At 49.5% G+C, this 23075-nt stretch overlaps 1 protein-coding gene across 1 annotated transcript in view; it reads left to right on the plus strand.

Moving 5' to 3' along the window:
* LOC105690834 (SKI family transcriptional corepressor 2) overlaps nt 1–22827 on the plus strand; it is a 72139-nt gene extending 49312 nt beyond the window's left edge. Inside the window, exons 4-12 of the mRNA XM_048656442.1 lie at nt 1993–2158; nt 4125–4322; nt 14527–14780; nt 18735–18820; nt 18955–19279; nt 20392–20487; nt 20854–21084; nt 21283–21378; nt 21922–22827. Coding sequence (XP_048512399.1) covers nt 1993–2158; nt 4125–4322; nt 14527–14780; nt 18735–18820; nt 18955–19279; nt 20392–20487; nt 20854–21084; nt 21283–21378; nt 21922–22199 — 1730 coding nt within the window. The 3' untranslated portion in view covers nt 22200–22827. The remainder of the gene's footprint in view (nt 1–1992; nt 2159–4124; nt 4323–14526; nt 14781–18734; nt 18821–18954; nt 19280–20391; nt 20488–20853; nt 21085–21282; nt 21379–21921) is intronic.
* Nucleotides 22828–23075: the final 248 nt, after the last annotated feature.

Here is a 23075-nt window from a genome sequence, read left to right on the forward strand (position 1 = left end):
TGTAACAATTTAGAGGCCTTACAATTTTTCACATTACATCGGGCACAATGCGTGCGATATCGCCGCGTGTAAAACCGATTGCGAACGATCGGCGTATCGATCGGTGCGTACGGGGTGTTTGGAAAGGGTTTAAGCCCGCAGTAGGACAAAAGTATCGAATATCATCTCACAAGCTCCGCATGCTCGATCCGTCGATACGATACTTTGTCTCTAGTGACAGAACGTAGTCGGCGTCTCTCATCGCCGTTAGCACGCGTTCGCGAGGTATGGTATATCGGGTATTACTTTACTTCGCCGCGTGAGATTCGAGACTCGCACCGTCAACGCGTGCCACAGTTTTGATTACACGTGGGAAGTGGAAGGCTGCGGCCGATCGGATGGCGATAGAAAAAAAATAAAAAACAACAACAAAAACGATGAAAAGAAAAATGATCGATCTCACTCCGTAGCTGAACTACATCTCAATCGGACCGATGATAGCGATTTTAAATACCCCGAAAAATAATCCACAGGTTGCAGAGCTCCGACTCGATTACAATAACGGCTACGAGAGACCCTCGAAAGAACGGCGTAACGTCCACCGATTGATCCGTCAATTTCTTTGGAAAAACCAATCGCGATCAGCTAACGGGGAATCAAACGTCACGGAGACAACGGGAATTCAAATCCGCGTTTAATCCAGAGATAATCGAAATCGCGTACCTTATATATCAACGTTCCACGTCGCGGATACCCGGGGAGGGGTAGTTGCGGTCGTCATTTGGGACGTTCGACGTCGTTGGCGTCGTTGGCGTAGCGCCGCGATTTCGCCCCTGCGGCACCGCGGGATGCAACCATAAACGTGCGGAGCAATTGATTTGCGACCGGAAGTTCGAGGCTGTAGGCTTTGGCCAGGATTCCGATAACGACCGTCGCGTCTAACGTTCACCCCGGAGGAGGAGTACGCTGTACCGCGACGCAGTCGTCTAGATTCCAGCCAGTTTTCACCGCCATTGTTTCTTCCAGTCCGCGAAACGCGTGTATGTATATGCATTAAGAAGAACAACCGATCGCCTCCGCACCCCCCACCCCCCACACTTCTCCCGTTCATCGATCAACGAAAATAACGGTCACCGTATATTTTCCCATCGGCGAAACAGCGGGGTTCCGAATATCCTCGTTTATATCCGTACAGTATAATATGTATGTATATTTCGAAAAGTTTTTGTCCGCAACAAGTCGTATTCGGATGTGCTAGATTTATCACTGGTATCGTTAAAATCCCTGGAATATTTCACGGTTTCTTTGCTTCACCCCTCGTTTTATCGTCCATCCGTTTCGTTCGTCCTTGTTGAGGTGCGTGAAAATAATTCTACGCGTCAAAAAAATTATCGCGTTTAATTACCTCGCGCGGCTTCCGCATGACGAATAATGGTATGATTACATTACGAACGCGAGCTCCAACCGTGGAGGTGTTCTTTTGAGGAAAAGCAAGTGGCCTATAGGGACATCTGGCCGAGAGAAACGGGAAGAAGGGAAGGGCTGCTTCTCCGTTATGAAATTACGGTGCAATAAATTGACGTACACCGGTAGACGAGCTGGATACGCGTCGGCTAATATTGTAATGGAAGTTCTCGACATATGTCCTCGCATTTGGGGCACCGATGATCAAATGATCGGCCCCAACAACAACGCGAAAGAACACAACGAGCCGCACGGCCACGTGACGTTCTAATTTCGTTATATCCGCGCTCTGGTCTCCGTCGAAGATTGTTACTTGTTATTACCCCCCCTACCCCCCTGCCCCCCGTTCGCGTTACGACTACGGAAAATTGAGGCGATACATGCGGAATTCCGCTAACGTGGAAATAATAATCGCGCGTCACACGTTTCGAGGCGTGTAATCCGTGCTGGCCTAGAGAGGGAATGGTGAAATTTTTTTCAACGCTGCGCGAACCGAGACGGATAGCCGATTTACTATATTTTTTTTTCACATCTCTTTATTTTCCGCAGGTCACGGTGGGGTGAATCAGCTCGGCGGCGTATTTGTCAATGGAAGACCTCTGCCGGACGTGGTGAGGCAGCGAATCGTCGAGTTGGCTCACAGCGGGGTGAGGCCTTGCGATATCAGCAGACAACTCAGGGTATCGCATGGCTGTGTTTCAAAAATACTTTCGAGGTGAGTAAACGCATTACAATAATTCCAGTTATATATCCTTTTCAAAGGAGGAGAGGGGGAGATCTCGTTCCCTTCCCTTCGTTTCCTCGTACTTTTTTCGCGGCGAAAAAAAAATAAACGAAATAAAGAGATCGAAGGCTCTAACCGATACGGCGATCGTCGGGGGTGAATTCCGCCGCGGTTCCTCGATCCGCCGTAGATTCGAGGGGTGCGATGGCGCAGAGTTACGAGCTTACTTGCGGAAAGGAAACCGGCGCTACCGGAACCTTGATGAATGGAGGAGGAAAGCGATTCTAAAACTCGAGGGTAGACTATTTTGCTATTAACTTCTACTCGCGTTATCTTCGCGTAACGTAGAGGATTTCGCAACGAAAATCCGCACCTGATTCGATTCTACGATTTTTCGCATCCCGGGTGGGTCGATCGCGCGGATCGTGTCTCGACGTACGTGGGGTAAAATTTTTATTTTGTTTTTCAACTCGTCACGAACGGCGGAAGAACACGCGACGTGCAGCCATCCCCGCGATTTCCGCGTGGCTGCGCTCGTGCGCAAATAAATATCTTCATAATAAATGCGCGACACTTATTGTGAAATATTCCGCAGTGGGGAATCGGTGACAATCGGAGACCCATCAAACGGCCACGAGGCCGGTTATGCCGCGTACGAAAAAACATGAAAACCGCATCGGGCACCACGCGGGGTCTTCCTTCCGGCGTTTCCTCTTCACCCTCCACTCTTCGCCACGTCTTCTTACCACCCCTCCCCTCGTACTCGCCGCAGTCGCAACTATATATTTCCTTTTTATTGCCTTACGTATATATATGATATACAACGGAGAAAGCGAACGACCCCCGCGGCTTTCTTATAATCACTTTTTCTACGACGTAATTATAAATCTTGGCAAATTTTCCGATGAAAAAAAATTACGAAACTAACCACGCGAGGGGGTGGAAATTAAAAAATTTACGATTTATTCCATCTTCGTTTCGAACACCGTTCGAAACAGACTGCGAATCGTATCCGAACACGTGTTCCGGGCCACGGGGTAGTGGGATAGGTTTTTAAAAAAATAAATCAACCCTTAATAGCTATATTCCGATAAAGGGTGCGGGAAAACAACAATAACCGACGAAAAAAAAAAAAAAAGCCGCTTTACGCTCCGCACAAACGCCATGTGTCGGTTGCCCGATTATTTTTCCTTTTTCACCGTTACTATAATCGTAACCATAATCGCGTTTCTATACACAGCTACCGGGTAATACGTATACGGTAAACTTAATTCTCAAGGGCAAAATCGCCCCCCCCCCCCCCCCAGCTTATTTTCAACCTGCGGATCTCTATATTTACGCGAACGTTATTACGTGCACAGTTTTATGGGATTTTTATGGAAAAATTTCCCGGATTACATTTTCCATTTCCCATTCACCGTACGTACCGCACACACACTTTATAAATACATATACGTATACGCGTGCGGAATAAGGTGTATTATTTTACCTTCTATATGTATGCGAATTCGCGTAGAACACACAGCGGGTAGGTAGGTAGGTATACCTACAACGTACGGTACGGCAACTGCGATGCGATGCGATGCGATGCGGTACGGGGCGGTTTGGGATCAGCATCAATCAGGACGGAAACCAGCAGCGGGCCCACAACCGAACCATTATTGCGCGGGTTTAACGTAATTGAATTTAACTACGAGCGAAGATATTATTTAACTAATTAGGCACAAAGGGCTCGTTCACAACGACCACCCCGCAGATAAGATCGGACAACGGGGGGTCCCGTTCCGAAGACTTCGTTACATCAACCGGGCCGCCGGCTCCCCGTTACCGAGCCTCGCATCGTCTTCAGCGAGAAAGAGTTCGATTTCAAGAAGATGCGGAATTCGTCGTCCTCTTTCTCGTCGATCGCCCTGAACCCTCAATTTAATCGCAGTATCGTTATCGATCTTGTTCGCAGGTACTACGAAACCGGGAGTTTCAAGGCCGGTGTGATAGGGGGATCGAAACCAAAGGTCGCAACACCTCCGGTGGTCGACGCTATCGCCAACTACAAAAGGGACAACCCGACCATGTTCGCGTGGGAGATAAGGGACAGGCTTCTCGCCGAGGGCATCTGCTCGCAGGACAACGTTCCCTCCGTCTCGTCCATCAACCGGTGAGTTTTAAAATAAGAAAATCCCTCGTTTCCCCTCAATCCCGCCTGAAACGACGGCGCGTATCCTACGAAAATTGATAATCCATAAGCGGAACGGCGAGAGCGTCACTCCTACCCCTCTCGCACCACCTCCGCCTAACTAATTTGCGTGAGCATCCATTAGCACTCGTTGATCGCGTTAGCGGATTCCACTTGTAGAGGATTCGATCCGCGTTACACTCAATTTCATTAGCACCGCCGGTAGCGAGGGCTCCGAGGGGGACGTAGGAGGAGTCGGGGCTCGCAGATAAGCAGGAGATAAAGCCGGGCTGAGTACCGGCTGATTAAATCTCGGGACATATGTGAGCAGATCAACCGTACGCGTATACGGGAGCGAGTCGCTCCGACGCGGAGAGTGTAGCCGGTGGATCAGAAGCGCGGTCGCGACGAAAGGGGGGGCGATCGGTGGAACGATATCCGAGTGTTCGAGTGTAGAGTTAGGAGCGTCGGGTCGCGTCGGGGGTATAAAAGAGGGGGAGGGGGGGGGTTGCCGTCGGGTTTGTGCGGTGCTGATACGCCGTAATGCCGTCCCTCGGGAGGGCAACATCAACCCTAGACCCCCCCTCCTTCCCTTCCCCCCTTTTCTCCTCACCCCCGATCCGTGCTTTTGCTATGCTCGCGCGTTCGCGTTTACGTACGAGAATATAAGGGATCGCGCGCCACCCCGGCGCAGAAAAACACTTGAATTAATCCGCCAATTCCCTCGACGGACCTGCCGCAGGCTGGAAAAGGTCAACCAGCCCCGGGGACCGCCGCCGCCGCCGCCGCCGCGCGGTGCTGTATAACGTTGCTTTGTACGTCCGTGTACGCTTTTCCTTCCTTCGCGTTTACAACGACGTTAATGGATAACTTTGTCCCTTGTCCGCGATCATCGACGGACGCACCGCTGCTTACAACCGATCTACCGCGTACGCTGCTGCTCTGCTGCTACTACTTCGGCAGTGATTAGCGATCTCTGTCCCTACGGGGGGACGATACACGGAACACCAGCATATGCCAAAGGGACACCAACACTCCCCGCAAGCTGCTCACGGTGTTATCGATAAACTCTATTAGATAGGAGGAGGTATCGTAAATCGTTGCTCGTACACCTGTCATTTCCACTTGACCGCGGAGGAGAAGAAGAAAAAAACATCGGCGATCGAAATTTTTCATCGTCCACTTTATAATTGTTATCGTTCCATTTTTTTTCTTCCAGTTGAAAATCACGATCCGTATACGCGCGGAAAATTTCTCGATGCACGCCGGCTAGGGAAAAAACGGTCGTGTATTACGTTCGTGGGATTGCAGCAGCAGCCAAGGGTGTGCCGCGGTGGCTTGTTGCTCGAGCGAGTCCTCCACCTTCTTCTCCGCCACCTCATCCTTATCCTCCCACTCCCTCCTTGTCCTCTTCTGCCCCGCGCGCGACCCGAGAGCCCAGATGTCGGGTATTGATCTGAATCTGGAGAGCAGATCGCTCGGAAAAACTTACCTCCTACGGAAGAAACCAGCTCTGTCGGTGCTTCTCCTCGTTCTCCTTTCTTTTTTTTTTTTTTTCATTTTTATTTTTATTTCTATCCGTTCCTCCCTTTTTATTTGCTCCATCTCGGATAACCTCAGACAAAGTACGAAAATAGCTTTTACATGTATATTTTTCGATACACGTGAGAAATTCCTTTTCCTTTTTTTTTTTCTCTTCATCTTTTCGTTTGTCAGGTTTTCGCTAACGATCCTCCCACGCCGGGACTGTGCAGGTTGTACATCGAATATGATTCGTATACATATATATATGTGAATTATTTCTCGCGAGGGATGAGAGCGCCGGTTATTTTTTGTTTTGCACGAGAAACGTCCCGCGTTCTGGTGTATTCGGAACGAAATAGATTAGAGCTGTTATTCTCGAGGAGAAAGCCACTCTATTATTTTACTACGGTTTATACGGTGGTGTAGTGATGCCGCTGGTAGTTACAGCTATCGCTAAATGTTTTTTGTACGGAAGTAGCGCGCTTGTACAAAAGTGTCTTGGCAAAGCTATGGACCATACGTTATTATTATAGTTACGCCGCTATTATTCTACGACCAGTTTCGTCTGTGTTTCACGTATACACGTGTAAAGTAGAGGAAGACAAATCGAGTCGGTGATGGCGACCAAAACCGTGGAGATAAAAAAATGGTGAATAAGAAGAGTCAAAAGGAGACGGAAATTGAGACACGCTACGTTGTAACCCCTCCCTCCCCTCCCTCCGTAAAATAGAAGGAAAGGGACGAAGGGAAAAAAGAAAGGAAGAGAATGGAAAGAAATCGCCCGAGATATCCCTCTCTCTTCATGGCTCACGAACCAGAGTCGATCAATCGTTTCCACCGACGATTAAACACCCTGATTAACCACGCGATCCGCGGAGGTGCGTAGGTCAGTTGCTTTTCGTCGATTCGACTCGAGGTACACCTCGGTGGCGATGCCGGAAAAACTCGGGAAAATCGATCGATCCAGATTTCTCTCCATTCCTCGCAAATCGTGACCGCAAAATAGGTCGCACCAGCGCCAATCTGGGGCAGAGAATGAAAAAATCCCGAAGGATACCCCCCTCCCCGGATTCTATCGCCGTTCGCGAGGCGTAGTGAGGGGATTTATTTATTTATTTTTTTCTTTATTTTGGAACAACAGGAAGTCGAGCAAAAAGGTTTTCTTGCGGCGATTCGTAAGCCGGAGATCCTCGCCCCCGTGTCCCCCTCCTTATCGCGTACACTCGGGTCCCAACTTGGCAAAGTGGTAGGCGTAAGGAGGAGGCTGACTGGGCCGGACCCTGCGTGGAACGGAACGGATCCTTGGGCAAGCCTTGCTCGGTGCCTATCGATCCGCGCCTAAGAGTCTGCCGAGAGCGGAACGGCGAACGTTACACTATCGTACGGCGTTCTCTCCCTCCCTCCCTCCCTCCCTCCCTCCCTCTATCCTCTTTCTCTACACAGAGATACGCGTAGACGAGGTGTGTACGAGTGTACACACAAGTTCTACGTTATACGCGCGAGACACGCCGTACGTTTCGACGTAGGTAGCTTGCGCAAGCTCCACACACCGCCGCGTTTCATACGCGTCGCTCGATCGTACGTGTAACCGTGGACTGCGGAAAGCGACGTACGCACAGGCCAAAACACCATGAAATCAGAGGGCGGTGTGGGTGCGGGATAAAACCCTACGTACTACGTTACTACGTCGCGTTACGTCGGGTTACACAGTCACGGCCGGTACGCTCAAGATACGAACGGCTCTGATTGTGAGCCGGAGGGCCACGGCCGAACCGCTCAACCGTGACTCCGCAGCGAAAGCCAAGCCTATCAATATTTCCTCCCGAAAATCCTTCCCCACCCCCCGGGCCCCTCGTCCTCGACGATCTCGCGGCAAACCGAAACCGGAGAGAGCTTTCCAGCTTCCGAAGCTTCTCGCATCCCTCTTCTGTACTCCGCGCTTTCTCGCGTGCCGTCTACACGCGCCCCCATTTTCTTGGTGGGTGCCTTTTTTTCTTTTTGGTCTGGTTAGGTTTTTTTTTTTTTTTTTTTCTTTCTTTGCGTCGAGGAAAGAGAAAAACAGAGGCAACTGTTTCCTGCGGTGGTGAGAGGGTACCGTGCAACTCTGAGAGAAACTGCTCCGTGAAAAGGAAGAGGATAATAACGGGATTCGAAAAATCGACGGGAATCGTTGTTAGAAAAAATTGTGGAATAATTGCGAAAACTTCTTTCGTTTTTACTGATTGCGATTAACGAGGAATTTTCATCTAGATCGTTAGGATTTTTGAGAAGCGTATCGGGACACGTTGAAGGGCGAAATTCACCTGCGGGTAACACGATGATTATCATTGGGCGGCGACAAGCATCGGCCAGAAGACGGGACCCGCGGCAATAGGGATCGAAGGAACAAGTCGAGCGAGGCGTAACAGTTGGTAGAAAATCTGTCGCGCGAAATCTCGCTCTCGGGAATTGTATCAATCCGTCATCGCGTAAGTTTCCGTGGAGCCCCGGAGCGGTTCTCTCTCGAGTCTATCTGACGGGTCAATCTGCCGGATGCACAATAAGGGCGGGTCCATTACTTCCATGTCATTTCGCACCCCTGTGAAACTCGCGCGCTCAGAGTCCCGCGGCCATATGGCCCCCGTGCGGAATACGACGACCGACGAACAACCAGCTACCGCATGGGTATATAGACGTACGTATAAAACGCCGACGCGCTTTTCTCTACGCTTCTGCATAGGTATATATATGTGTGTATACCCATTTTCCAAATATAGGTACTACACGTCTACCCCGCAGTTTCTGTATATCTGCCCTCTTCATCTTTCCCTTATTAAATTACACGTCCATAAATAACAAACGCATCCCTCAAAAGCGTTATATTATGCCACTTACATAATGAGCAATATTTTCCGAACCGGACAGGTGCGCTTGTGAAAATCATCTCGCAAAAACGAACCTCGATTACCGTCGTCTAGATTTCCGTGTTTCGCTTGTACCTCCGACTGTGAAATAGTCGAGTCTTTTTTCACCCATTAATTGGAACGAATCTGTGGGGGATTCTTCGCAGACGTTCCTCGGCGTGGTATAAATTAGCGGAAATATTCTCGCGGGTCCAACCTAACGCGAAGGTAGACGAGAGGAGAAAGGTAGGTAGGGGACGGGGGTGGGGAAGGTACGGTTCGCCATTTGCCTCGGCCGGGTAGATACCGAGCGAGCACGAGGGACATAATTTTGTTTTACAATATATGGTATAGAGAGACAATATGGTTCCTGGGTGCGGAGGTACGTTAAAGCGGCCATATTTGCGGAGTGAACCCTCCTCCCTTATTCGCCAACCCCGCGAACCCGACCGGGAGCAACTAGGGAGGGGGGTCGCGGTGTGCGGAGGATCAAGCTTTTGGGGAGAATCTGGATGCCGAGGCGAGGCGAGGCGAGGAGCGAGAGAGAGAGAGAGAGGCCCGCGGAAAGAGAGGGTGGAGGACGCGGCGCGCGGTTACCACCGGCGCGTATCCATAACGGTCCTTTGTCTGAATAACGCAATTATGACCGCGTTTCATCATACCCTACCGCCCAAAATTAGCCTCAAACGAAGTTACAATTACGCGGCGTATCCCTTCGACTCAACGAGCGAGCGCTAGGTATTAGGTGGGTATACGATACGGTACTCGCTGTGTACGCGTACCTATAGCCCTTGTCTCGCACCCCCGACGAGACGACGAAGGGAGAGAGAGAGAGAGAGAGAGAGACGAACGAGGACGGACCAAGGGCCGATCCGTTGCCCTGGAGACCTGCCTCCGAGGACAGACGGAGTCGCGGGAAAACCGGAAGCAGCCCCTGCCTCGAAATTCCGACTACCGAACGTCGGCATGGAGGTTGACGCGTAGGACGAACGAACTGCTACAAGTTCGCTTGCGGTCTCCGAAGGCGACGCGGAAACCGTGGCTTTGAAATCAAGAATATATATCCGAGAGATCGAGGTTGGACGACTGAAAGGAAACCAAAGAAAAATCGCCCTCCGGCTTTCAAACGCTTCGGATATCCTGTTAATCCTAGACAAATCCTGCGGCTTTCTCCACGCTTCGCCTAGACGACTCTTATCCACGATTTTGGAGCGCACCAAGTCCTCGTGTTTGGACTGTTCGAGTCCAAAACCGGTCGCTGCAATAATTGTGTTAATTACGAACGGATGGGATGATAAATAACTTCTTCCTCCCATGGATCACAACTACATCATCGCGTAAGCAGCCCCCCGTCGAGTGTTTCGAGGTACGAGATCAACGAGGAGGGGAGGGTAGGGGGGGGGGGGGGGGGTCATCGAAATGATACATCGTAAATCGTATCGCCGACGGTGGAGCGGCAGCAACGGTACGTTATTATTGTGCCGGGGGATGGAGCGTCCTCGTGGCTGTTGACTCGCCGGTGCATTGTCAGTGGAGCACCTTTTGTGCACTCGGCGACACAACGCAAACAAACACTAACGGGGAACGGCGTGTACGAGTCACATGCGACGTGTCGTCCTTATACACACGTTCGAATTCGGGGTTCCCGTGCGGGGAGCGGCGGAAGAAAAAAAGAAAAAAAAAGAAAAGAAAAAAAAGAGAAAAAGACAGGAGGAGAGAAGAGAGAGTGCCGCTCCGTTAATATAGTCGCCTACGTGAACACGCGGTGTTCCCGATGGGGGCCACCGCCGGGTATGCGGCAGCTGCACCGTTTTGACAATGGTTTTCAGGTACCCGGAGACGTATAATATACTCCACGCCGGTCCGATCCCGCTGCCGTGAAGCAGTTCATCAAAATGACGAAACACCTAGACCACCAGGGGTGCCGAAGTTGCGCCTGCGATTCCTAGACCGAATAAACGGCGCAACGCTTCCGACAATCCAAAAACGCTGTCGATAGCGGCGAGGATTTCATTCGAAGAGTAAAATTTTCGTACGGTCGTCCGGCCGGTTCGTGAGCGCGAAACGGCGTCGTCAGACCGAAAGATAAATTGATAGTTACGTCTGCTGTCCGGAGTTACCTACACCTCCGAGGCGAGCTGTGCACGGGCACACGGATTCTCCAGGTCCGCATGGGTATTATGCGAACCGGCGCTTCCAACTACAATACCCGTAGTGACTTCGTCGGCATTGTGCGGTTGTTGTTGCACCGGAACGCGACCCTCTTGACTTTCCCGTTTACCCGACGCAGCGACGGGGATGAGCTTAGGGGCGAATACAGACCGAAATCCCTTGTAATCCTCTCTCGAGTGCAACGCCGGGCGCACTACCCACCGCCTATTACAATGATTCCTCGTGATACGATTTGTAACAACACTCGAAAATATCGACCCAGGTGAAACGCGTGGGGATTTCTTTTTTATCGTTTCATTACCGAACAAACGAAACGATCGTCGTACGTTCACGCGAATCGTTTGAGCTCGTAGAGAATTGGTTGGCCACCACCCCCCACCCCCCCCACCCGCGAAGAAATATGGATGATATAGGGATACTGTGTAACGCGATAAAGTTAGCTCAGAGGTAATTTGAGTGTATAAAGTTTTATTTGCAATAATTTAGCCCGCTGGATATGGAGGTGGTACAAGCGAGCTACGAAGCCCCGCTTGCTTGTCCACCTTTCCACCTTTCCAGCTTCCATAGCCTACCTCTACAACTACTATAAGAGGGAGCCGTAGAAGCGCGCCTCATATATTTGATGGGATACTTGGCATAAAGTTGCGCATAAAAGTAATGCCAACGTTAAAGTTTGCGGTTCCAGACCAGAGCCCTCGCAACCCCCCGTTCTCCGCATCCACCGCCGAGGTACATACGAGTTCCAAAACTCCAGCGTTCACCTCCACGGGCTCACTTACGTATAAAATTAGCGGTATATATAAACTGCTCTCGAGAAAAGAGAAGAGAGCGTTATTGTTCTTCGTCTTGTCTTTCATATTATAATGCCCCGAGTTTTTTTCCTCCTCCTTTTTTTTTTTTTTTTTTTCCCTCCCGACCTAATCTTATTTAAAATATAACGCGGTGTTTACGGTACAGCGTATACGTATTGCGTGTACTATATTCGCGGAGGACGCGATCGTTCCGATGAGGAGGAACGAGGAGGTGAAAAAGTTGTAGGTAGGAAAAAAGCCCGTGAACGAGAACGGGAGGATGAAAAAAAAGTAATCATGTCCTCGCGAAGGTGTGCGGTATCGGGGACGTGGGTGTGCGCGCACGGAGAAAATAGTTGGGTGTTAAGACCGCGTTGCACGTGACCGGAAACGAGACCGCGGTAACAATACCGCAATACCTTTTTTCTATTCGCTCGGATAAAAGCACGATTCAAACCGACCGACCGAGCCTCGCCATTGCAAATTACGCAATCGCGAAACCATATCGAAGATCGATCGGAATCCGTCGAATAAAATTAGATGAATAGCCGGTTGGATGTCGGATGTGTGCGTGTAATTTCACTCGAGTCGATTCGCGGAGGTGGTGGTTGAGAGAAGGGGGGGGAAAAAGGACGAAAGATTATACTGCGGAAAAAGTCGGTCAGGTGACTGCAGCGACGGCGCGTTCGTTTCCTTCTCTCGGAGGCACCAGACGAAACGACGGAGACGCGGTTCCGTGTACGGTTAAGATAAGGAGCAACGACGAGGGAGGACTCGGGGTAGTTTAGTCGTCGAGTGGCCGTTAGGGAGCGATCGTCCGGCGCCAAGGGAGGCATAGCTTCCACCCACGTGGCGCCTCGCCTCGCTGCCCCCATAATTCTCCCTTTCTTTCCATCCCCCCCCCTCCCCGTATCCTCGACGTCCTCTTTTCCTCCCGTTACTTCGAATACTCCACCTTCCATGCGACTCCCGACTCCACGACGATTCCAACTTATCTTACGTGTGTAAAAGGGATGTGTATGTATGCGGAAATAAGGTACACACGTACGATGCGCTTAGGTTTTTATACGGACGTATGTACGAGATGGTTGTGTACTTTAAAGTATGGCGATTCAACGCTTTTGGTGGAAAACGCAAATCTGACCGACCTATAGTCGGATTCTCCTCCCCCCCCATGAAACGTAAAGGGACCAGCTTGGCGAGCTTCGTTCCTTCCGCAGTTCTGAATGAGAAGCAAAAAAGGAAAAAACGAAAAATCGTCTTCGGGGGGTGGAATTGTAAAACAAAGTTCCACGCAAAATTGGTTGTTCCTTTTGACAAAAAAAAGACTCCATCTTTATTCACGTTATTTTACACGTAGGTGTGTGCAGGTTTACGAAGTTGTTGTATCGCGTAACTGAAATTCTTTCGTAGAACAAATGGGAGAAAAATCGAGGGGAACGCTTTTGTTTGTCGTCCTCTCGAAGCCTCGTGTTTCTTACACGCGTCACTCGTTATCTGTACGTAAAATCAGCCGCTGCACCGACTCCGATAATCGGGGCACTTGACCCTCCGAAAAGTGACGAGCGATATTGTTTTATTAAATCGAAACGCACCCTCCCCTTCGCTCTTCGAGGCCCCTTCTGACGCGCCCGGAGTGGAGCGGTGGCACGTGGGCGTGAGTGTAGATTAGACATAATCGTATCTCGATATCGATATGAAATTTCAATTTTCCAAACGCGTTGGGAGGCCGTCTCCTTTCCCCCCCCCCCCCCCCCCCCTGTATCCTTCGGGCCGCCGCAGAACGTGCGGAATGAACGGATCGTATCTCGGTATACCTTATCGCTGGATCGCCTCGCAGCTACCAGTGGGCCGAAAGCGAAGGGTGAAGGAGAACTAGAAGGGCGGACCTAGAAGCGAGAATCGGGCCTAATCGCCTCGAGTTAGCGGAGGTCGAGGTATACCGAACTTGCGGAGCTTCGGGGGCAACAGGTGTCGCCTGATTGATCACCGTCCCCCGCACCCCAATCCCGATGCCTAACGGCGCACCGCTCTTCCACATAAGGACCTTCCTCCTATCCCTACACGCTCGAACACCGGCTATCGCCGACACCCACCGGGAACACGCGCGTACCGAGAAATTATAATTCTTCGTCTTCCGGTACGTCGGAATCAGGAGTTGAAACTGGGGGGGGGGGGGATAAGGATAGTTATCTAATCGAATTGGACGTACGATCGGTGTAGATCTGGTATCGTTGCGAGACGCTCCGTGTACGTCGTACGAGAGGGAGGGTGGTAACGGTGATATCTAATAATATTACGGCACGGCCAAAGGCGGATATGGACGTAAACGTGAACGTGCAAAACCCGCGGGGCGATCGCGCTCTCTACCTACGTATACGTGTATACGTGTGTACGTTATACAGGGGAAACCGCATAGTCATTCCGTTGCGCGGGTACAATATAACTATAACTTGTCTCGCATTGACCGATAATAATACGTGTTCACGTCGCTCGACGTGTGCGATCTATAATGTTACGGACGCCGTATAGGTATACACGGGAATTTTCATCGACTCCGCGGCATGATCGCGCAATCCCCCCCCAACGACCGTATCCTAATCGTAATTAATCATTCGATAACCGCCGCCGCTCCCCCTCTTCCACCTTCCTCGTAACTCCTCAATCCACGACGCCGGATAATAACGCGATCCCGAAACCGGAGCGGGGGGCATATTATTTTTTTTTCGTCTCTATTTTAATTTTCTCTCCGATACACACGCCGCAGGAACATTTCATCTCATTTTCCACGTTCTTCTTTCATGTGAATATTCGCAGGATCGTGAGGAACAAGGCTGCGGAGAAGGCGAAACACGCGCACCAGCAGCAGCAGGCCCAACAGCAAGGTCAGCCCCAAGGTCAACCAGGTTCGGGTGGTTCCGTATCGGTGATAACGCACGCATCGGCGACTGCCGGTGGTCACCCTGCGGCGACAGCGCCGAACGCCTACAGCATCAGCGGTATCCTCGGTATCCCGGTGCATCATCAGGACCCCAACGGAAATAGTATCAAACGGAAACGTAGCGACGACGGTAAGCGTGACGACTTTTTTTCTTTTCTCTGATGTATTCGAGGGCTGGAAACGGTGGGGGGGGTGGGGGGTTGAAACTCCGAATAATGATAATTGCGAGTCTCAGTTTCGTCGTCGTTGAGTACAATTGGTTTATTTTAACGTTGTCTTCGCGAAATTTGTCGAGTGTTCTTGCAACCGGAAAAGAATCAAAGGCGATACCGAGCGAACGAACAATTCAGATCTGCGACAATAAGAAAAGTTTGTCACTCCGTTACATGGATAACTGTTTCAACTTTCACACCGCGGCGCTTCCCTTTGTTGGTCGCATTCAACGATCAACGTAATTTTCATTTCTATATATAAGTGTACGAAAATACGGCTGCTACGCTTTCATTATCATATTACGTTTCGCGTCTACGTATCAACAATAATATTTTACGAACAATGCCGCACTCGTCCAAAGGAATAGAAACGGAACGCAACGTCGACTGCGGCCATTCCGGAGGGTGAGCTTGAAAACAGAGTCGAGTGTTGTAACAATTCTGTTGACGATGAGAAAAACAATGGCGAAGAGAATCGAGGATCTGCAGTAGCTTAATTCAGCGACGGGGGGTGAGGCGGGGGGTGAGGCTTTTCCCGAGGCATAAAATACGCTGCGGGGTGGGGTGTATCGGTGCTCGATTATAACAACGTGCGCGGCAATAATCGGGTTTGTTTCGTAACCGGAGAACGAATCGGTCGAGATTATCGACGGGAATTTTCTAATTCTCGACCGGAGCGCAAGGCTATCGGTCAAATGTCATTCGGCACGTGTCCAACGATTCTTTCCTTAGTCACGCCGCGTGAATATAACGCGTTTCGAATATTCCGGACACGTGGCGGACGCGCGTCTCGCCCGCCATTTCCATAGCCGTGTCGAAAGCTCGGAAACGAAAGAGAAACGACGATTCGACGACATCCGCGAGACACCCCTCGGAAACAAAAAAGTTTCCAATCGGAAGGATCGTTCGAATTTTTCCAAAATTCGCGAAAAAAACAACTTGCAGGCAAACTAAAAGTATGAATAAATTTGCTTGGCAAAATAAAAAAATTGCGGGCGTGTGTGGGGTGGTTTTCGGCGAGAGGGGGGGGGATAGGAGCAGGAACAGAACTCGATTACACTTGACTGCAAAGTGGCGAGTACTGCGGCGAAAGCACTCAATGCGCCGTTGACGAGCCCCGGGGCGAGCGGTATCGGATTATAAACTTCAAAGACCGCGGTCGCTTCTAATTCAAACGGACGGTGCATTAGCGTTGTCAGTCGCGACGCCCGGCGCCTCGTCCTCCTCCTCATCCTCATCCTCGTCCTCATCCTCGTCCCATTTCCCATCCTCTTCTCGTCATATCCAGCCGGGTATATTCCGCTCTTGGTATTTAGGTAAAACAAACCACAACCCCCCCGTGCGGTGTACCGAGTATTTTTTCTTTTTCCGTTCTTTTTTTTTCTCTTCTTTCGCTCCTGTCCAGCTTCACCCGATCTTTCGGCGTGGGTACCGTACCTCGAATCCCTGCACGGAGTTGGCTCGCATTTCCTCGCGGGGTACGGTTCGCATGGTTCTCGGACACAATTCATGTGCCACGGGCATTATGTCCAAGTATGAGCTCGCGATGTAAAGCGGATCTATATATATATTTAGTTACATCTGCGCGCCTCGACGACCCCGCAGGTTTCAGAACCCGGCCCCCGATGTCACGAACCCCGTCGCAAAATGTACACGTACAACGCACGGTGTCCGTGTAGCCCGTTCACCCATATGGAAGTTGGTTCCTACGCTGCGGCTGGTGTGCGTTCGGCACACAGTCGGAGTAGAAGTGGGTATATATGTTACGATGTATATAATAATACACACGGGCGTTTCGTCGCTAGGGCCGGATTCACCCCAAAGTCCATTATTACCCTCGTATTGTATGGCTCGGCATTGACTCAATTGCTTTCGAATAACGCATGGGAACTCGGCCCTTTCAACCGATGATCGAATTATTCAATTTGCCGCTCCTTTCAAGGAGACGTTAACTTTTCTGCGTCTGCCGGTCCGCTTCTGCTCCTATGGCTCCCGTTAACTTTTCTCCTCAATTCCGACCTTACACCGATACCATGGACCGAGAAGTAGCGGACGAAGTAAAACGAGAAGGAAAAAAAAAGAGCCGAAGAACTTTCGACGTCTCCGCTAGCCGACGCGCAAAGCGGAGCAAAGATGAGAAAAATCCTCCCTCCCCGCCCTTAACTTTGAGGGGCGCGCTACACCGTCGTAAGGACAGAAACCGAGCTAGCCCGGAGGTTAATTACGACGACGATTAACCCGAACCATTTAATCGCAAAGTCCGAACGACCGAGCGACCGGTCAGCTACCAGTGGTAGCTTCAAAGCGGGTTTAAACCCCGACCGAAAGCAGATTTTATAGCGGTCGTCCGTCCGACCGCCCTGAAACGAACCGCTGCCCATCTACCCACTACCCCCGTAGCGACGGTACAATGCCCGTGTATACACACGTTTGCCAAACCTGCTTATACGTTCGCGTGTGCATACGTATTGTATGAATCTAGGCTTACACATGTAGAGTCCGCGTAGGAACGCCGGAATATGTGGAAGTATAGAGTTAACTCGGCGGACAATCGTTGGGGAACTTGACAGGGAGGACAGGATTTAACGAGCCCTCTGCTCGGCGTTCATCCCCCTCCTCCCCGACGTACGCCGCGCCCGATTTCGCCCCCCGTCCCCCTACCCCCTTGCCCCACCCGCGACCCTCGACTGGTCATTTAATTATTCTAGATACTCGCCCGCCGCCCCTGTATTCCCAAACTGAACGCCACCCCCGTCCCCGAAATCCGGCGTTGTTCGCGCGAACGAAAAGCGCACCGGAGCTACAACGTATTTACATACACACAGTGTACGTACGTACGTACGTACGTATGCCCCTGTGGTATTAAACCGTCGGAGGATCGAGGCGATCCGCGATTCCCGCGCGCTCCCTCTCGCCCTCCTCTCTCTCTCTCTCCCTCCGATTCCCTTCCCCCCCCCGCTACCTCCAACCGCTCCACGTATGCGCACGCTGATAATAAAGATGTATAATGGAATCGAAATTGTTTCTCTATATCTATCAATGCCCGGACCGGGCGTTGGGCTGCATGAAGCACGTGCCCCGAGGCAGGTCGACAGATTCAATTTAACTCTAACGTAGAGAACGCGAGAGCACGTTTGATTTGTGTCTTTGGATCACGTTACTCGTCAATTCTCACCCCCCTTTTTTCCCCCCGTCTGGGTACCGCTCGCCCCGTAGCCGGTGCAACCGGCGAAACTTGTACCCGTTCCCTCTTGACGTCCGTGCTCTGTGCTTAGCGGAATCGATAAGTGTCCTTAGGAATCCGTGAAATTACCGATGCATATGTATAAGCGGTCGGTACGTGTGCGGTGCCACGCACAGGTATCATTTGTTCGCGGGATCTAGATGTGCCGTTCGTAAAACTCGTACGATTATATCCTTATGCTTTTACTGTACGTACGTACACCATGTTCGTTTTTTTTCATTTTATATATCGCGGGTACAATGTCCGCCCGCAAGTGTACTCCGTAGACGAAAGTTCTTCGTGGAAAAATATAGCTAACGGGCGAGCTCGCGTCTCGCGGAACGAACGATCGTCTTCGAACGAAGTGGAATAAGTGAAATGGAGTTCCGGGACCGCGATGCGATTTACCAACCTCGACGTTGTTTAACGGCCGTTTAGTTAGGTGTGAAATGCTCGCTCCGCAAGGTGTCATTTTCCGGCAATAAATAATATTTCTATATCTTTGGTACGGTATACTTTACTCCTCCAGGATATGCCCCTGGGATATATATTTTTCGACCCCACCGATTCCCGCGCGACGAACGCAATACCTCGCGCCTTCGCCCCCGTTATATATTTATACTGATTGTTGTACTATTGATATCCGCAGATGAGAATCGCGACCTGAACGACCACCCCGAGGATGATCTGAAGAGACAACGAAGTACCTATAACGGAGATCAGCTTTATTCCAACGTAAGATTCTCGCCGTGCATAAAAGAATATAAGAGGAAACGATATTAGATAAAGAACAAAGAAGAGTAAAAAGTCGCCGCGTGCGCAACGGTATGTTTTAAGTAATTTTTCGATCCTACTCGTTTCTGCTGCAGTTATGGTCGAGTAAATGGAGCATCAAGGACGAACACAAGCTCCTCAGTGAACTTGGCGGTAGTGGCGGCGGCGGAGGAGGAGGAGGAGGAGGAGGAGGAGGAGGAGGAGGTGGCGGCGGCGGCGGTGCGGGCGGAGGAGGAGGAGGAGGTAACGCGGGTACAAACGGTGGCGGAGGTGGTGGTCCAGGGTACTACGAACACGGGGGATTCCCCGGGTCCGCGGTGGCCACCTCCGCCGAACTCTACGACTCCCTTGGCTCCATCGGCACCATGACGCAAGCGCAAACACCCCATCTTTATACCCCGCCCATAGGGGGTACCATAGGTAAGTTTCTCTGCTTTTCGATCCCCATCCCTCCTCCTGGAATATGGTTCAATCTTTCGCAGACTCTTTTCTCTTTATATTCTCATCCGCGGCGCATTCCGATATCAAAGCTCTCGCTCTCCCTTGATCACGCTCGTCGTTTTGTATTCCCTCTCCTCTCTTCGTTTTCATTTCATTTTATTTTAATTTATTCATGCACTCGAGGAGTGTGTTGCCGGGGATGCGTCTTCTTCACCCTTCTAATTTCCTCCACCTTTTACTTTTCACACGACTCGAGGTTCCCTCCCCCCCTCCCCTACGTTCTCTCTCTTTTTGCTCTCTCTCTGCTATTCCTGTGTGCAATACGTAAAACCTCAGTTCTAGCTTTAGCGTGTTTATTATTACGCTGGTTTGGCGTAACTACGTTTCGCAAGCTTTGCATATGCCGCGTACATACACATACACACGGCTATACAACTGTACACATACATACCTACCACACCATATTACGAAGTATCTTTGCCTGCGTAGCTTTGTAAATTTCTGCTTGTTTAATAATGCATGAGCTTGCGGTGGTGCAGGCAGAGGTCACGGTTCACTCGGTGGTTGGGACTCCCGCTTCGGTGTTTCACGTGTTTTAACATTCAAAATGGATTCGCACATGTTTCAAAACGGGCGCCACTGTGCGCTACGTTGTACATAAAAGAAAAAGAAAAACTGAACAATCTGAAAATATTGCGATCTGATTTGATACGGTATACGGTGGAACATTTTTTCACCCCCTCCCCACATTTATAATTATAACTCCATTTAACTCGCGATGCAATAACATCGGTGTCGATTATTCGAAATGTCAAATGTCAGCAGTCGTGTACCCCCGCACATGTTGGGGATGCAGTTTGGAAAATCGAGGGTCCAAAATGAAGCAAACAACAACTCTATTATATAAACCCCCGTAGATTCGTTCAACCCCTTTCCGGTTACCGACTACCAAGGGGGAAATCTCCACAAATGTAACATAATGTTCCACCGAAATCGTTATCGAAAATTTGAGACCGGAAAGAAAAAAAAACAGAAAAATAGAAATAGACGAAAAAAAAAAAAAACCAAAACTTGGGATTTCCCGATACCAGGTGGTACCTTGACGCCGCTCGCCCCGTTGACGATGCAGGAACTTAAATTGAGCCAAACACTGGACCCGGCTAACATGTCACCTTATCACACCACTGGTGAGTTTATCGAACTCGCTTCGACCACAGAACAGCTAATAACCTCGTGTCACTCGAACGCCGCCGAACCAACATCCGCATCCCCTTTCCATCCTCAAGCCAAACGATTTCCATTCGAGACCGTCATATCATTTCCATCCCAGCTCATGCAAGGACGTCCGTCTCGGCGTGGGGTGTGCAGATTTTCTTCGTCAGAATGAAACAATCGATGCGTGTGGCATGCGAACCGTGAAAAAGCTGAAAAAAATTTTCGCACCCCCGACGCCGAGAGGTTCGTTTGGGCCGAGTGGTAGAAATTTCGTCGTTATTATAATTGGCTATTATAGTGCTTGATTCGAATGTCGTGTTGTGTTGTGCATGGCGTAGGAGAGAACGGTGCCGTCGCAGTACCATACGTTGTCGTAGGGGCCGGTGGGGGTGAGCAGAGTCCGCCGATATCGCTGCACAGCGAGGCGAACGCTGCCCCTGCCGCCCCCAATACTCCCGGAGGAGATCCGGGACTGACGGTCCTTCAGCCACCAGTTTCCCAGTCTCAGGTATCGTCCGCCATTCCACCGTACTCCGGTATGCTGCCCAGCTTCGGACACTACGCAACCGGTGAGTACCGCAACCCCCGTTTTGTTTTTTTTTTTTTTTTTTATCTCTCTTCTCGAACGAAAATAGAAAAGAAATCGGTGTTTCGATTTGCCGTCGCACAACGCTTCAGATATCCCCCTCTCGTTGCTCCGTGTTCATGTGTTTGGAATCTCTTATTTCTATTGTTAATTTATTTTCTTTCGATTTTTCTTTTTGCAGGGGGTGGCGATTACGCGTACAGTGCGGCTTACTCGCAGTATTCGAGTGCTCCTTACAGTGGTTACGGATACGGGACGGCGACAAGCGGGTTGCTCAGTAAGTAAACAGTGAGTATGAGTACCGATTAGATCAGGTAGATCCAAGAGCCGTCTTTAAAATCCTAACACGCATTTCAAGTGCAAATGGGTTTCGGTATCTTTCCTGATGAATTTTAGTATCTTCAAAATGACACAACAAATAAACTACTCCCCTCTGTTAATTACCGAATTCATTCATTCCGCTGCTCCGTCTGTAGCTGCGTAACAAAAAAATAAAGTGCAGACGGCGCGCCTGCATATAATATAATATGGGGCATTCTACGTGAAACGGGCTACTTTTTCTAAAATATTTGTTCAACTTGACCGAATTTTTCCCATCTCTTCAGAGGTCTCAGAAATCGAAAAAAAAAAACTCTCATTTATTTCAATTTCGGTAATTTGAGTCTGAAAGACATTTTGGAGAAAGTGGCTCGTTTGACGTGCGGAATTTCTCTATGTACGTTACAATTTCGCCCCGTGTATAAATCAATTTAAATGATATATTTTTTTCGGTTTTCAAATTTAACTTCATATCATTGTTTCCTCTGTATTGTTCCCTTAGATTCGACGTATTACTACTGCAATGGGGAAACGCTGGCGTCTTCCCATAACGCAACGCAACAAGGAGGCGGGGGTGGAAACGGAGTCGGTGTTGGAGTCGGTATTGGAATCGGTTGCAACAACACCGGTTCGGATAGCAGTGCTGAAGTAGCGAGTCGTTCGCCTTTGGCAGCAACCAGGGCGAGCAGCGGAGCTAGTGCAGCATCCCCTACCGGAAGCGCCTGCGTAAAACCAGAGCACCCTGGAGTCGGGACACCCACAGATTTGTACCTCGCTTGAAATGGTACACGAACGCATCCTGCGGAGAGAAAATAGGAAGACAAAGAACAGAAGAATAGAGAAAAAGAAGACACATTCATTCGTCCATCCATCCATCCATTCATTTTCCCAGCGCCCGATTTCATTCGAAGTCGAGGGAAAGGAACGAGTTGAATTTCCACAAGTGAGAACTGACGCCATATCATTGTCGAGGGGGAAAATAATTCATCTAATATGTATAATCTATATTCATATACCTCCACTGATCTCTCGAAGCAAAAACAACAAAATAAAGAAACAAAAAAAAAAGCAAAAAACAAACAGATCAACGTGAAAGAGAAAAGAAGAGAAAAATAATTGTAACTATCTTACGAATAATGTGAATAGGGTAGAGAGCCGGAGAAAGAGAAAACTATTATATGTATAATGTCGAGAGTTACGAATAAGAAGCCGACGCGACTCTTTGTTTCTGATAAAAATCGTTCGAATTCAACATCCTTTTCTCGTATAATCATCATCACAATTACATGCGCGAAAAGCGAATTGTACGATTAATGATAATAATAATTGAACAAAAGAAACCAATGAGCACATAAGATAAAGACGAAATGAAAAGGATTAAGTGACAAAAACAGAAAAAAAGGAAAAAGAAAAACGAAATGAAAACTCGGTACCCGCAGTTTTAGGTAGTTTAATTTTTATCCTTATGAAATAATTAGGTTAATTTTTATGAGGTATTCAATCACCGATATATTTATACAAGAAAATTTAATGAACAAATCGTATAACTAGTTATGATAACGTTATAAAAGAGAAGAAAGAGAAATAAAAATTAAATAAACAAATAATTGTATAACAAACCATATCGCGCAAAGCGATTATCGTCTCCCGGCACGT

This window comes from Athalia rosae, chromosome 6, assembly GCF_917208135.1.
Source record: "Athalia rosae chromosome 6, iyAthRosa1.1, whole genome shotgun sequence".
In the NCBI taxonomy this organism is placed as follows: Eukaryota; Metazoa; Arthropoda; class Insecta; order Hymenoptera; family Athaliidae; genus Athalia; species Athalia rosae.